The 16226-nt window shown below is 36.3% G+C and overlaps 1 protein-coding gene across 1 annotated transcript in view; it reads right to left on the bottom strand.

Moving 5' to 3' along the window:
* The window catches only part of adcy1a (adenylate cyclase 1a), a 48689-nt gene that overhangs the window by 11242 nt on the left and 21221 nt on the right, over positions 1-16226 (bottom strand). The window contains exons 8-15 of the mRNA XM_039692974.2: positions 13434-13589; positions 10118-10312; positions 7542-7639; positions 7277-7361; positions 6722-6811; positions 3424-3677; positions 3093-3219; positions 784-900 (exon numbers count right to left, since the gene is read on the bottom strand). Coding sequence (XP_039548908.2) covers positions 784-900; positions 3093-3219; positions 3424-3677; positions 6722-6811; positions 7277-7361; positions 7542-7639; positions 10118-10312; positions 13434-13589 — 1122 coding nt within the window. The remainder of the gene's footprint in view (positions 1-783; positions 901-3092; positions 3220-3423; positions 3678-6721; positions 6812-7276; positions 7362-7541; positions 7640-10117; positions 10313-13433; positions 13590-16226) is intronic.

The raw sequence follows: 16226 nt of genomic DNA, 5'->3' as shown, positions 1-16226 counted from the left end.
ACTTATCGAGATGGCTCCTGCTGTGTATACATGAAGTGAACTGTCTTTATAACGCATCATCTTATTAAACAGTCTGTACTCTTACAAAGTTCTCAATGCTTCGTTTTGCATGTATGGACACTCATTATGTTACTGTGTTAGTGTGGGGCTATTTTGTGCCTTGTTAGTGGTATAAACTAGCGATTTCTTTTTACTTAGTCAATGGCTCCATTACTAGCATTATATGCTAAACAGTATTAGAGATAAAACTCTTTACATTCAATCATCATGAAAACAAATCTCAGAGAACGATCGACTAGATACCGATGTTTTATTAGACCAAAGGTTCATTGTTCGCCGGAGTTCTCCTTTAAGAGGCTAAAAGCAGGTTTAGAACATGCCCAATTGAAGTCAACAGGGTGCGAATTTTAAAAAGAGGATAAAACGGTGTAGGCAACACCGATTTTTGTCGTTTTTGTCTGTACTGACAGCACCCCAAATGTACAAAAAATGAGCTTGATGTTAAAATTACCCGGAGTTCTCCTTTAACCCCTGGAGCCATAAAGATTACTTTTATGGTGGATGGATGAATTTTGGGGGGTTTCAAAATCTCAGGCTCTATTTATTTTTTATTTAACTCTGATTGTGTTTGGCTGAAAGAAAAAAATCACATACACCTACAGGATGGCTTGAGGGCGAGTAAACTATGGGATGATTTTTGGGTCTACAGACCCATTAAATTTACTCTAGGAGTGGGAATTCATGTTTTCCTTAACCCTCTGTGACGTGTAAATGAAATCTGACCATGTTTCGTGGGTTGGACAGCAGGAAGTGTTGAGCTACATGTGCAGGCAGCAGGTTGAACAGAATCCTCTTGTTGTCCAACTTCACTCTCTCCATGTCATCTCTCTCCTCCGCAGCCTGAGGATGAAACACATAAATAGAAATATTAACAACTACCTATACAATCATACTAGCTGCATCACCTGTACAGTCACTGGAGAGCGTATTGAGAAAACATTTAGAACTACAGTCTGAAAATATGCATCCGCCAGAGGGCACTGTTGCAGTAGCTTGTCTATCACGCTGCTGATGATGCTTATCAAGATTACATGTGACTTTATTTTAGTGTTTTCTGTTATAGTTTTTTTACAATCACTTTGCTACTATTTTCAGAACCTTGATGTCATTTTTCTCTAGACACAAAACTCAAAACGGTTATCACTTGTAACACAGGCAGTCTAATGTTCAAAACATTGCATTGTGCATTCACATCTTTAAAGAAATTGCACTTGCACAATCATTGATTCAAAAAACAAAATTACTGTGAAATACCATTGAAACATAACTATAGATCACCCACACAGGCAACCGATAGTTTCACTGTCGTTGTTTGCACAATCATTAAATATTGTAGAACAAAATAGGTGATACAAGTTTCATTATGGCACTACATGTACAGTAAATATACATCTCTGTAAAAGTACTGCAGTTGTAGAGAGAATACAGACAGTGTAATCATTCAACAAAGTGTGTGATGTATTGATGCAAAACACTAGTACAAACAAAAAGCAAAAATATATAATATTATGCTACATCCATGGATATTGTAGTCGAATTGGTTCATGCTCCACGCTAATTGGTGACAATGAATCTCGTTATCTTGAAACTTTCATGATTTACTGTAAACATGGAAGTGTGTCTGTTTCCATACAACTATGCATGAAAAGTACTGCAACAGTTACTTATCATTTCGAGCAGTTGTATCAATTGATAGTCAGATCATTGTAAGGAAATTAATAGACACTCATTTGAAATGCAATGTGTGAATTGCCTTTTGAAATAGTCGTACTTTGATGTTAAGTTGTGTCATTTTGAACAGGTGATTTATGTTGAATGAACAAATGATCTAAGTTGTATGTGTATTGTATCCAAGCAATTAAGAAATGAGTTAAAGTTTTTAAAAATGTGCATTTTGATCATTGGTTTTGAGTTTTGAGTTGTGAAAAATGACATCAAGGTTCTGAAAATAGTAATAAAGTGATTGTAAAAGGTGTAGGGTCATTCATTTTTGGTTTCAGGGTTTCCTCAAAAATATTAAGCAGCTGAATAATAAGCAAAAGATCATGTGACACTGAAGACTGATGCTTGAAAATTTAGCTTTGCCAACCCAGGAATACATTTAAATATGTAATTAATTATAATTCATCTAAATTTTATAAATTGAGAACTTAAGTATTTTAGCTATCTGTAACATGACAGAGACATAACATGCAACAAAACACACACACACTGGCCTGGTAAATCCTACATCATGAAAAACAGCTTAAAAATCATATTAAGTGATGTTTTTTGTACATGTAAAAATGCAGAAACTTTTCTGTGATGGTCAGTGTAAGGGGCAAATTGTGTAAGGGGCAAATACAATTTGTATCATTATGTCTATGGGAAGTCCCCATAAAACATGAAAACGAGTGTGTGTGTGTGTGTGTGTGTGTGTGTGTGACTGTGGGTGTGTGTGCCGGTTTGAGTTTTACACCAGCAGAGTAAGGACAAAGGGAGTAAAGAATGTGGAATCCAAGTGTACCAGAAGCTGGCCCGATAGGCAGACACTATATTGCTGTCTTGGTAGCTATGTTTCCATCACCCTGTTTTTCTGTGCATTTTGAAGTATCACATCACAAGCAAATGATAGAGACACAAGAATAATATAATTAAAAAAAAAAAAAAAAAAAAAAAAAACACTGACTCAAGGTGGTTTTTGACTTGAAAAACAGTTCATGCAAATAATGGGAGATGGAAATGCACTTGCCCAATAAATTCTGACATATGTGAACATTAAACCTACATAAGTAAGCAGCTTTTTTTGCTGATTTATTTACTGTTGGTTATAAGGTTCCCAATATCACCGCCTTGAACAACTTGATGGAAACGGACCGAATTCGCATTTGTTTGCGAACTTTGAAAAGATTTGCTTCACATTTGGATAGAAACCCAGCTTATGTGTACAAAGCTTCACATGGATTTTACACAGTTCTATGCATCATTTTGCTTCTTGTGAACCTAAGTATTTTAGCACTCTGTAAAATTGACACACTCACACATAAACTCACCTGGGTGGCCCAGAGGTAGTCCAGTCTGAGTTTAAGATCCAGTTGTCTGCAGTGAAGCACCAGAGCTCCAGAAAACAACAGCATTGCCAGAACCGGGTCATAGCCATGTGTGTGAAAGAATCCACCTCTAAACACACACACACACACAATAATATCCATCAGATTATCAGATAATTCAGGGATTCAACCTTTAGACCAAAATCGTTGACTTTAAATTGCTGAGATTTTAAGTAACTATTAGTTATTATTTTACATTTTTAGAATCTTTTCACCAACTTGTAAACAGTTTGGAAAATCTATTTCTGTAACCTTTGCGTTTAGCTCGACTCACCCAATGGCCTTCCTATAACCACTGGTCTCCATGACGACAGTGTGGAGAACGTTGAGAAGGAGAAGCAGGAGGATCTTGGGTAGTGATGACACACGAAGGTACAGGGCCACAGATAGTGACGCCATCACACATGATAAAAATATGTACGGAGTGTATTTGCACACCCCGGAGCCGTCGGAAGTCCCATTCACTGTGACAACTGTCACCATGGAGACATTGGAATTCCCCACCAGTGACCACGGTACACATCCCACCTGTGCAGGTTCAGAGAACCATATGCAATTAAACGCACACAGACAAGAACATTACAAAGAAATGTCCTATGTTTGGAAGTGATAGCTTTAATTAATTCGGTTGCAACGAATTATGGTTGCAATGAATGGTTGCAACAATTATAAAAATACATTACAAAGGGTATTTTAAAGCTTTATAAAAACATTTCTTATGTATTAAGATATAATAAAGGCACAGTATGTAAGTTTTGCCAAGGTCATTTTTTACAAAACAGTAACAAAGGCGCAGTTTGTGAAGCGTGGAATCATGGGAGGTGTCGTCTTTGCCTCCACAGCCAATGGAAAGCTATCCGACAGGACTTAGGCAATAATCATCTTCATGGGTGAGCTCATTTATTAACATTACCAGAGCCCGTCTAACGGAGAGCCTTGGCATTTCCTATTTGCCCCATTGTGTATATTCTTGGTTGCAGTTCCATTAGAATTCCACTGGAGGTAATCACGGGCGAGTGCAGAATGAATGGGAGTCTATGGAGCTAAATAGCTAAATGTGTCTCTTTCTCCTGCTTGTTGTTGAATCAACATAGATTTTATTGTTGATACTGCAAGGTCAATATAGATTATAGGCCAAAAGTCGAATGAACGAGTACTTATGTCCTTTCAATGTCTTACAAGTTAGGCCGTTGTTGGCCGGAACATGTTAGCATTCTGCTATTGTGTGACGTCATCACATTTTTGAACGGATTTTTAGAACAGATAAGTGAACTTAAAAATGCAATTTTCAGCTGAGTGTATTTTCTTAGCTCTCCCTTTTGAATGCAACTTCCAAATTACTTGACAAAAAATTACATCCTGAGAAAAGTGGATTTCTGGGGGTGAAACCCCATAGACTCCCATTCTGCACTCGACCGTGAGCGCCCCGCATGGACAGAGACGCGTTACTGCAGCCAGTCCAGAAACCGGAAGTAACCAGCCAGTGCCAATTCTCTTCAATTAGACATTCTCTGACTTTGCTGTGTGTTTTACCTTGTTGTTTTATTATGCTGCAGTTGACCACTTTAAAGTTACGTTTAATGTCCGCCTCCTTCTTCCGTGAACTTGAAATTTTGTTACTGTTACGTTTGATCACTTAAATTCACATTATTGTATTTAATTCTAATAAAACAGCTGCAAGTGCTGAATTACTATTCATACAGGTCACTTTATCTGGCCAATTAAAATTGTGGGGTAACGCAGCACTGTTTTACTTAATCAAAACAATCATACTAAAATTGTGTTGAAAGTTATGTTAACGTTACTCAGTGCCTGGTATGAGACACGTATTGCACATTGCAATTAGATTGATATTAGAAAATAATTTGCTCCCAGGCACCGCAGTGAATGGCTGCCCACTGCTCAGTGTGTGTGTGTGCGTGTGTACTCACTGCTCCTAATGTGTGTGCACTAATTTGGATGGGTTAAATGCAGAGGACAAATTCTGATTATAGGTTGCCATACTTGGCCTTCACGTCACTTAGATTAATAAAAGCTGGATGACTTGTGTTGATAAATGGCATGTAATTAATTTTTTTAATGTATTGTGTGGAGGAGAAAATGCTATTACTGTTACTATAAATAAAGCTTTTTCTGATTATGCCATGTTATCCTCTTGACACTGAGGCTTGTACAAACATGTTATTTGAGGTAAATCAAGAAAACAAGGGACTCAAACAATAAGACTAACACTGAGTGATTTCATATCGAGAAACGTATCCAAACAGTTGCTCTCCTGTCTAATAAAACATACATTAAAGTGTCTTTGATGTTTATGGTTTCTACGAAAATCGAGGGTTATGCAGATATGCGTCATTGACAGGCAACGCAATGGCACCGGCAGTTACACTGGTTGAAACTGCTGATTTCTCTGGATTTAAACATTATTGTAAACATTTGAGATAAAGTACACAAGTCAGCCAAATATATAATATTGTTCTAGTGGTTTTTGGATATTTTAATCCCAAAATCTTACATATTGTGACTTTAAGGCGAGACACGGCAGGCAAAAACCTTAATTTTCTTTTTTCACTGGTCAATTTTGAGATTTTGGGATATTTGTCTTCAATAACAGACTTCTTTCAGACTTGTGATGAAAAAAAGTCCGAAATAAACATTTAGGTGTACACTTTGTCTGTTTGCGTCTGTAGATTTCTCATAAATTCTTCAAAAGTTGTTGTTATAAATCATCCTGCTGCTCAGTGATCGCGATCTGCACCCTGTCATCACAGACACCGTTAGAAAGCACTCTTTCTCTTGTAGAATGCTGTTGGATCCAAATATGGTCATTTCTTTTTTATCAGCAACCAATCGTGAAAGTAAAAGGGGGGATTTAACTCGAAATGCACAATCTCATTGGCTGATGCTAAATCTTTAAAGCCAGTTTTCTCAAAATGACATTTCTCTCACACTCCAAGTCTGAAATCTTCACTTCAGCTGCACCTATATACACCAAACTTTCCAGTCTTGTACCTAGTTATATTATGAAGACATTTACAGAGGGATTTGTAAATATATTATTCCTAGCCTGATTTATATAACATTTTTTTTTTTTAAATGGCGAAAACCATTTTTTAAGGCAATTGACAATATATTCTGATTTACAGGATAGCAAAAGTAGATTTCCATAAATCCCTCTGCAATTTTTCTCATCTAATATGTGAACACAATAAAAAAAGAATTTTGAACCTGGCTTTATTCAAAACCCAGATTTCGTTTTTTTTAAATATATGAAAATTAGTGCATATTTAATTAGATAATGCATCATTTGCATATTTAAATTACAGAAAACTTGTAATATATATATTTTTTTCTCATCTTAATGGTAATCAACTGGGAAAGTTTCATGGTGATATCTGCTTGTTAAAAAAAAGACCCAATTCACATGTTGTGTCTCGTCTTAATACATTGAAATGTTACAATAAAGTTTAAAATATTGTAAGCAACATTGCTCTAATCAACTCTAGTCATTGCTCTAGTCATAAGCAACACCCTCAGTTATTCTCTCCTCTACTACACACACACACACTCACCACACACCCCTGGGTCACGGAGTACATCAGCAGCACCAGAAACCCACACAGAACTGTTCTGATCTGCAGGGTCAGACAGTCAGGAGAGCACTGAGAAGACACACAGACAAAGACAGGAGAGAGGAATCAGCAAACCTGCAGGGAAAAACACAACTAGAGTTTTACATTTTTCTGAAGAAAATGACAGTGGTGGCTGTGGGTGGATGCTAAGGTATTTGTAGCGTGTTCTGGATGCTTGTTAGGTGATGCTAGGGAGTCGAGCTCTGTGTGTGTGTCTGTGTACCTACTTAACTATATTATAGGGAAAAATTTGTACCCAAAAGTGATGAAAAACTGACAAAATCTCCAAAAACCTCCCTTTAGGGACACCCTCACTTGTAAATCTAGTATAAAAATAAAGTAATTAACGGTTTTCTTAAAATATAAAAATGCAGAAAGTTTTCTGTGATGGGTAGGTTTAGGGGTAGGGTTAGTGTAAGGGGATTTCATATACAGTATGTACAGTATAAATGCCATTACGTCCATGGAATGTCCCCATTTAGATGTGTGTGTTACCTGTACATGACTGATGTGAAGGTACATCACACTTGCCATGTGGAAACACAAACAGAGAACCAGAAGAATCACAACCAGAAGACCTCTGCAGTAAGAGAGAGAGAGAGGGAAAGAGAGGGGTTACATATTATATGCATGTGTGTTATGTTGTGTGTCAGTGACCTGAGCATTTAAAATGTGTATTTAATTTAGTGTGTCTGGTAAATAAAGCAAAGGTGCGTTATGTTGTTGTGTCGGGTATTGTGTGTATGTGCCAATTACATACTGAGGAATGATGAGAAAATAGACCACTGCAAAAAATGAAGTGAGGACAAGCGAGATAACCACCGCACTGATGAAGGCCTCGTCATACACTTGCTGATACTGTGTGACAGAGAGAGACAATTTGATAGATCGTAGAAATTACATGTGTACATGTGTGTAAATGTCTTTCTTCAACATCTGCACTTTTAGCCCTGATGAGTATTAGAAAATAAAGTATTTAAAACTGTATTTCCAGAACCATAATGCACAAATATCATTTCAAGCTCATTAAACATCACCATTAATTTTGTGATGGAAATGACGATGAAATTCATTGTTTTAAAAAAAAAAAAAATGGTGACTCTCGTCTTTCTAAGGCTAATTTTGCATTTCATGTATCCCAAACACACACAATTAAATCATATTTCCACACAATTAAATATATATTTTTAAAACCATAAACAAAAAAAATATCTATATTTTATCTGTTTTCTTTACATCTAAATGCAACAAAATTTATAAAGGGGCGACGTTGGCTGTGCCATTGTTCAAACAATAGATTCTTAAAGATACATTAATTTGTTTTGTTAGTTTTAAACATTTAATATTATTTGAAAGATTGTTTTAAGATTAAAAGGAAAGAATAAATCGAAATTAAGTACGATATAAAAGCCATTTTAAAAGTAACAACGTGGTTAAAAGTTCCCAGGACAATTTTAATAACATATTAAATTTCAAACATTTAATTTTGACAAAACTCAATACATAAAAGTGCTGAAAGTTGAAGAAACAACCGCGTGTGTGTTCTGTAAACATATGTTTTTTTGTATCTCTTGTAGGTGTCACAAGCAAACTTGTATTTGTACCATTCCAGCGCAGCCTGCGAGAGATCAATGCAACACACTGCTTTGAGCGTCAGCTTCATTAGAGTATAAAGCCAGCATCCCACTCTTCACAAGAGACAGATGCAATGTCATTATACTCCCAGAGAGAGAGCAGGGAAAGCCACCGCGCTCGAGAGTTTGTATGTGTGTGTGTGTGTGAGAGAGAGAATATATGTCGTGAGTCTGACAGATTTTCCCAAATCATTACTGTTGCCCCCATTCTAAGGGTGGGCAGGCGTCTAAGGAATAGAGAACAGAGCAATGGAGAGAGCTAGTGAGAAAGGAGGAGGAGGGGGAGAGGTGAGGGGGAGAGAGAATGTTGAAAGTGAGAGGAGACATGGAGTCACGAAGCACAATGCGGGGGATGCGGCGAAATTCTTCACTCCATCTCTCTCGCATTTCGCCATGTCACTACTGCCAAACGCCCTGGATCGCTTATCGCTGTGTTTGGGACGCTGGGGCATGTTGTCACACTTTTCACTCCAGTGAATATTTCACATGGTTTTTAAAGTCTATTTCTGCATGGACATGCATGTAAAGGTTTGGGGTCGGTCCGAATTTAAAAAAAAAAAAAATGTAGCATTTTAATGTAGCAAAGGATTTCGGTGTCAAATATATTGAACTTTCTGTTAAATGTATAATGGTTTCCACAAAAAGCAACATGACTGCTTTCAACATTGATGATTATAAGAAATGTTTCTTTAGCAGCAAATCAGCACATGATCAGAAATTATTTATAAGAACCAGTGGCATTGATGTGAAACTTCAGCTTTGCCATCACAGGAATAAATTACATTTTTAAATATATTTAAATAGAAAGCAGTTATTTTCAAGTGCAATAATATTTCAAACAATATTGCTGTTTTTACTGTATTTTTGATCAAATAGATGCAGTTTTGGTGTGCATAAGAGACTTAAAAAAATGTTTTTTGTAAATAGCCAAACTCCAAACTTTTGAATGGTAATTTTCTTTTTAAAAATTAAAAAAAAAAAAAAAAAGGCTTTTGATTAAGGTCCAAGAACACACGGTAACCGTAGTGGAGTATGTTTAGTATTAGATTTAATAATTTTATTTTCAGCTATTTAAGTAGTATTATACAAAACAAAGAAAAACAAATTGCAGCAAAGCTGTAACTGTCACGGTGTTGTGGTGCAGTGAGGACAGAAGAATAAGACGGACGAGGTGAAAGCTTAATACAATTACTTTACTAAGGAATCCAAGAGGTACACTCACAGAAACACATCTAAACAGGAACAACGACCGACAATGAATGACTGGGTCAAAGGGAACTAAATACACAGAGGAATCAAACATAATGGGGTGAAAACAGGTGGTTCTGATGAACGAGACGATGAACATGAGACTAATGAGGGAGTGAGTTCAGGTGTGCAGACGAGAGGATCTTGGGAAGTGTAGTGCTGATGACAAGACAGACTGGTGCAGACGAGGACTGTGACAGTAACATTGTAATAAATACATTTATAAAACACAAAAAATAAATTACACTTTTGACTTTTTTCAGTGTGGTTTTATGGTTATTACTTATTTAGCAAGCAGTTATAACAAAAGTATGACAATATAATATGATGTTATGTTGGCTTAGACACATAATTTAAAAAAATCATTCTATTTTAAGAGGTTCAAACCCTCCCATGTAACAGCTAAACTGCTCACACCTACATATTTATCCATTATGCAGCTGTGTGTACTCACTCTCTGCTCTCTCTCTCTGCTCTTGTATGTGAGGGTAATATAGTTGAGGTCTGCCGTCTCGGACTCCGTCTGTCGTGCTTCTAGCATTCGACCGATGTAACGGTTCACTCTGGTCCCGGGAGAGTTCTGCACCTGGCCCGCCGAAAATGACGTCCGATCGCGCAGCTTCTCAGAAGCTGTTCGCAACGCCCGTCGCTGGAAACCCAGGGACAATTTCAATTCAATTCCACAATAGCAGATTCCAGTTAAGCAAAGGGAAGATTTTCAATAAATAGTCATTTTTTAATCTGTTGCTTATGCAAAGCTGTCATATAACTTCAAAAGATTTCAAATATAATGCAGGATTCATATGAACCACTTTTATGGTGCATTTTTTAACAGCATAACATTTTTCAAACGTGTGTATATACAGGTTTGGATTGACATGAGGTTGAGTAAATGATGACACATGTTTCATTCTTGGGTGAACTATCACTTTACAATTATTAGATAAAGAAAGAACCACAAACCGACATACTTTATAACTCATTTAGACACAAATCTACATAACACAGTGACAGATGGGTATTCAACACATCTCAGCATATTTTCTCACTCATGCAATGGTGATAAGATGTTTAATTATGCACTGATACAAGTCAAAACACACACAGGTGACACACACACACACACACACACACACACACACACACACACACACGATGTGAACAGTAAATCTGCAGTGGTGATTGGATCTGTGTGCAATCATCCACGCATCTGAAGGAGTGGCATTAGAGAGTGGACTGGATTAAAAGAGAGTAAGAGTGAATGTGATTTGTGTGGGTGTAAAAGGTGATTTAGGGTCATTTGGGGATTTTGGCTTTGCGAGTATTGGAGGACTGAACACAAAGCAATCACAATGTACCAGCAGCACCGGAACAAGCTTTCGTTGACTGTCTGGTCATGTCATGACATCATAACACTGTGATGTCTTAGCTCATGGTTAATAATTAGGCTATCAGTATATTTACAATAACCTTCGTAAATTAGGTTCTTGTGAAGATACAATTAAGACATTTTGACATTTTGCTGTAATTTTTTCACTTTTTATAAGCATTACAAACACCTATTTTAGGCTGTTTACTCAACAACAATGTAGAAAAAACGGTAACACTTTACAATACGGGTGCACAAATATGCATTAATTCATCCTTAACTAATGCACAGATAATCATGAGTTAATGTATAACTCATGAAGAATTAAGCCATTAATTAATGATTACTGCATCAGCAACTAATAAACAGTCAATATGATTAATATATTAAGTAATACATGAATTGCTATTAATTCAATGTGTCATTGTGTATTAATTTCTTAATAACATATTTTATTAACTAATAGTGTAAATTAATGTGTTAATTACCACAATTAGTCAAAGTTTTGCACTTCAACTTCCAGTTGTCTGCTTTAATTAATCATTAGCTAATGACTTGCAAAGGTATCATTATGTTATGACTTTACTTGTTGGGGCACATCATTATTAACTAGACATTTAGTAATTGTAGTAATTTGCACATGAATTTGCACTAACAATGAAGTAATTTATGATGTATTAATGCATATTAGTGTACCTGTCATATTGTCTGGAAGTTGAAATACAAGGCTCTGGCTCATTCTGGTAATTAACATATTAATTACCACTATTAGTTAAAAAAATGAGTTATTATGGAATTAATCCACAATTACATATTTAATAAATAACAATTCATGTATGAACTAATACATTAACCTTGCAGACTCTTAATTAGTTCCTAATGTGGTAATCATTAATGAATAGCTTAAATGATCATTAGTTACACATTAATTCAATATTATCTGTGCATTAGTTAAGCATGAATTGATGCTTATTAGTGCACACGTATTGTAAAGTGGGTAACACTTTACAATAAGGTTCATTAGTTAACATTAGTTAATGTATTTACTAACATGCACTAACCATGAGCAATACATTTGTTACGGCATTTGTTCATCTTTGTTAATGTTAGTTCATGAAAATACAGCTGTTCATTGTTTGTTCATGTTAGTTCACGGTGCATTAACTAATGTTAACAAGATTTTAATCAAGTATTAGTAAATGTTGAAAATAACATTAACAAAGATTAACAAATGCTGTATATGTGCTATTCATTATTAGTTCATATTAACTAATGCAGTTAACTAATGTTAACTAACGAACCTTATTGTAAAGTGTTACCGTAAAGTGTTACCGAAAAAACGAAGTGTTTTCAGAGCAAAATGCTGTATTATGCATTTTCAAAGTTGATTTCAAAGGTTTTCTTTTCATTCCTTCTTTCATTGGTTTAAATATAGAGATTACTTTTGCAGTCATCAGCATTTTGTTGTACATGCACTCATTGTGATAAATATCTCCATAAATAGATATTACTTCAATCAATCTCCATACCTATTCATTTGTATGACTAAGAATCATTTTCATTCGTTTTGCTTAACAAAGTCTCATCCCAAGAGGTCATAAAACTGACGCTTTTGACCATACGTCAACATCCGGCATTTTAGGGTACCCTTAAATGCCGGTTAGATGACGATCCTGGGGCGTCATCCAACTGACGCTTTACCTTTAACGTCAGTTAGCTGACGGGTTAGGTTTAGGTCTGGGGTAGGGTTAGGATTAAATACCGTCATCTAACCGACGTTTAAGGGTACCCTAAAATGGCGGATGTTGACGTATGGTCAAAAGCGTCAGTTGTATGACTTGAGATGAGACTGTAGGGGAGGCAGTGGCTCAGTGGTTCATGTAGGTTCTCAACAAACCGAAAGGTTGGTGGTTCAATCCCCGGTTCCACCTGACCAAGTGTCGAGGTGTCCATGAGCAAGAAACCTAACCCCAGCTGCTCCCGAACAGCTGGATGGCGCCTTGTATGGCTGACACCGCCGTCGGTGTATGAATGAGTGTGTAAATGGGTAAATGTGAGGCAATATGTAAAGTGCTTTGGTGGCCATTAGGTCTATGAAAGCACTATATAAACGCAGTCCATTTACCATTTACCATTTTGCTGGTGTCGGTGTAGAGATCAGTGGGTCAATGTTCAACATCTTTCTTATCATATACGTATATTTTTTAAATAGTTATATTTAACTCTTTGAATAATATCAGATGTTAAAGCTTCAGACTATTGGATGTTATGACTATAAAACTGTTTAATTTCAGTCTATTAAGTTTGGTTGATGAGAAAAAGTGGGCAGCTGCCACTGCTTCTGGCCCTCCTGGTTCCACAATATATCAAATTAACATGGACATATGCAGTTATCACGCACCTTATCATCATCCTCACAGGTCATGACATTGGAGAAAGGGATCTCAGCCTTGAACATCTTTCTGCAGTGCATGAGCTGCACCAGCAGGTAACAGACTGTCTTAAACTTCATCCTTTTCGCTGGCTTTATGTCTGATAGGATCAGCCCAGGAAAAATCTGCAGAGAGAGAGAGAGAGAGAGAGAGAGAGAGAGAGAGAGAGAGAGAGAGAGAGAGAGAGAGAGAGAGAGAGAGAGATGGGGAGAGGGAGGAAGAAAGAGTGGAAGGGGGTGGGAATAAATGTGGAATGAGGAAAGAGAAAAGATTAACTGAATGTGTGAAAATAGCTGCAGTAATTGTCGTCTGAAAAAAAGAAGTGACTTAAAAAAGTGATATGAATCCTTTTGAACTCCAGATGGATTAGGATTTGTATAAGGCTTTTGATTGTGCATATGTGACCCTGGACCACAAAACCAATCACAAGTCACACGGGTATATTTCAGTCCCTCCAGGATTTCACGATTTTTTTTGTGTGATTTTTGCGATCAAATTGACTGATTTTGTGGTGGTAATTTCCAAAAATTTGTGAAAAAATTTGCGATTTATATCTGCGATTTATGTTTTCTTTAAAAATGCGATGGAATATGCGGTATATTTATGCAATTTTATGCGATGAAATTGCAGGAATTTGCAAAAATTGAGGGAACTTGCAAAAATTGCGGTTTGATGAAAAAGAGAAAAAAAGTGATTCCCCCAACATCCTGTTAATGTAAGAGTCATTTCTTATTACTTCCTTTGATAAACAAGCATACTACATCATGGAAAGTGCTGGGAATATTTAATTTCTCATCTTGTTTTATTTCAGACTGTAAGAGTGTAAATAAGGTGTGGCCCCTTTAAGAGCTGCGTGCTCTCTGCAGTGTTATATGTGCGCCTCGAACACCCCATGTGTGCGGGTAATTTCTGATTGATAATACTTCTTTTATCTTATGTTGTTTATTAAGTAACGATGTGACAGTAGAACGTGCGACAGGCAGAATACGAGTTTACGAGATTTGTGAGATGTCAATCGTCTCCGTGAGTCTGTCTGGCGTCGCGTAATTGCGTCACTTCATAACGTTCCCATGGAAACAGGGGGAAATGGCTGCTCTTGTGTGAAGCAAACGCAACATTTTTAAACTTTCTGCTAAGATACATGTGACTTTTTTGCAACGAAAATGCGAGGATTATGAAATTATGCAAACCCCGCATATTTTGCATGTAAATCGGCAATTTATGCGGCGAAACTGCGGCGTATTTGAAAAAATGCGGCCCCTGCATAAATATGCGGACTTTGGCTGATTTTGCATTGAATTCAGCAATCGCATAATCGCGTTTTTTCTGGAGGGACTGATATTTATGGAAATAGACAACAATGTTAGAATATGATCTGTATGTTATTCTAATGTTGATCTAATTTACTTTTAGTCTTATACAGCCAACAAACAAACACATAGAATAGAATTCAACACACTCAAATGCTGTTTAGTGTGATCGTGTAACTGTTAGACCAAGTGAAACAACGTTGCCTCACAAGTTTAATTCGTCTAATAAACTGACCTGTGTGAGTAGTAATAAAGCACTTGCGTGTAGTTCGGTAGAATTAATTGTCCCTATTACTTTATATCCACGGGATTCGCTCTGATATCTGTCTCTCATCAGCAATCACGCCCTGCTTCATGTTAAAAACATCAATGTATTCACTCATCCATAAACATTATTAGATCCATCAGCTTGACGACAAGATCCATAATTCCACTTAATGCTTTGCGTCATCAAGCTACACCTTTGTAATTCTAAGAGGTTAGCGACCCCTAGCGGTGAAAAAAATGACATATTGTAGCTTTAACTAATCATGAAAAATGTTGATTATAGCATTAAATTTAGATCTACTCCCGTCGCATGAAATGTTGCAGAGATGAGCATTGAGCAGATGACAGGCAATCTGTTGAGAGCATGAATGCACATCACTGCAACACTGTAGTGTACATGTACTGTACATGTGGTGTAGTGTACATACTGTAAAATAAAGTGCAACCTTTTACTCTACTTGCATTTATTTGTGCTGCAAATGAGTTTGATTATTTGTTCTTATTTTCTTTATTTTATTTGACAGTTGTCGATTTTCCAGTAACATAGCATATACCGATACCGTGACCCTAAAACTGTGATAAAAACCGAACCGTGAGTCATTTGAACCGTTACACCCCTAGGTGTTTAATAAACAATTCTTATTAGTATCAATGTTGAAAACAAGTTTGCTGCTTTTTGTGGAAACCATGATCATTTTTTTTAGGAATCTTTAATGTATAGAAAATTCAACGTTCACAACGAATGTTTAAAATGTTCTTCCCACTAATAAGCAAAAAGGTTCTTTGATGAACCAAAATGGCATTGGTGTCAAAATTTTAAACCTTTCATTTAAACCTTCAGAGTGTGGCTGTAATATAAATAAAGTCTATTGGCTATTTAAATGCTACCCGTTTCATTAGGAAATGAGTCAACAAAAGGAAAGAAAACTGCTCATCATTTGTGGCTCTTTAAAAACAGCATTAAAAAAGTTAAATGGAGTTTTGTTCTTTGTAATTGTTAATCAAATGCAATCATTTCTTGTACCACTAAAACTACTTTACCTAATTATTTACTGTCAATGTAACCAAAAAATAAATAAAAATAACTCTACCCAATTATAGCACAGCCTTATGTACACTTTGCACAATCCAGTCAAATTCTAATGGATAAAATCAAGTCAGTCACGTTTGACGTTATGTCAAATG

Source organism: Pimephales promelas, chromosome 13 (assembly GCF_988280905.1).
Source record: "Pimephales promelas chromosome 13, fPimPro1.hap1.1, whole genome shotgun sequence".
Taxonomy (NCBI): domain Eukaryota; kingdom Metazoa; phylum Chordata; class Actinopteri; order Cypriniformes; family Leuciscidae; genus Pimephales; species Pimephales promelas.
The sequence above is the reverse complement of the archived record's forward strand: the minus strand, read 5'-3'. Positions and strand labels throughout refer to the sequence as shown.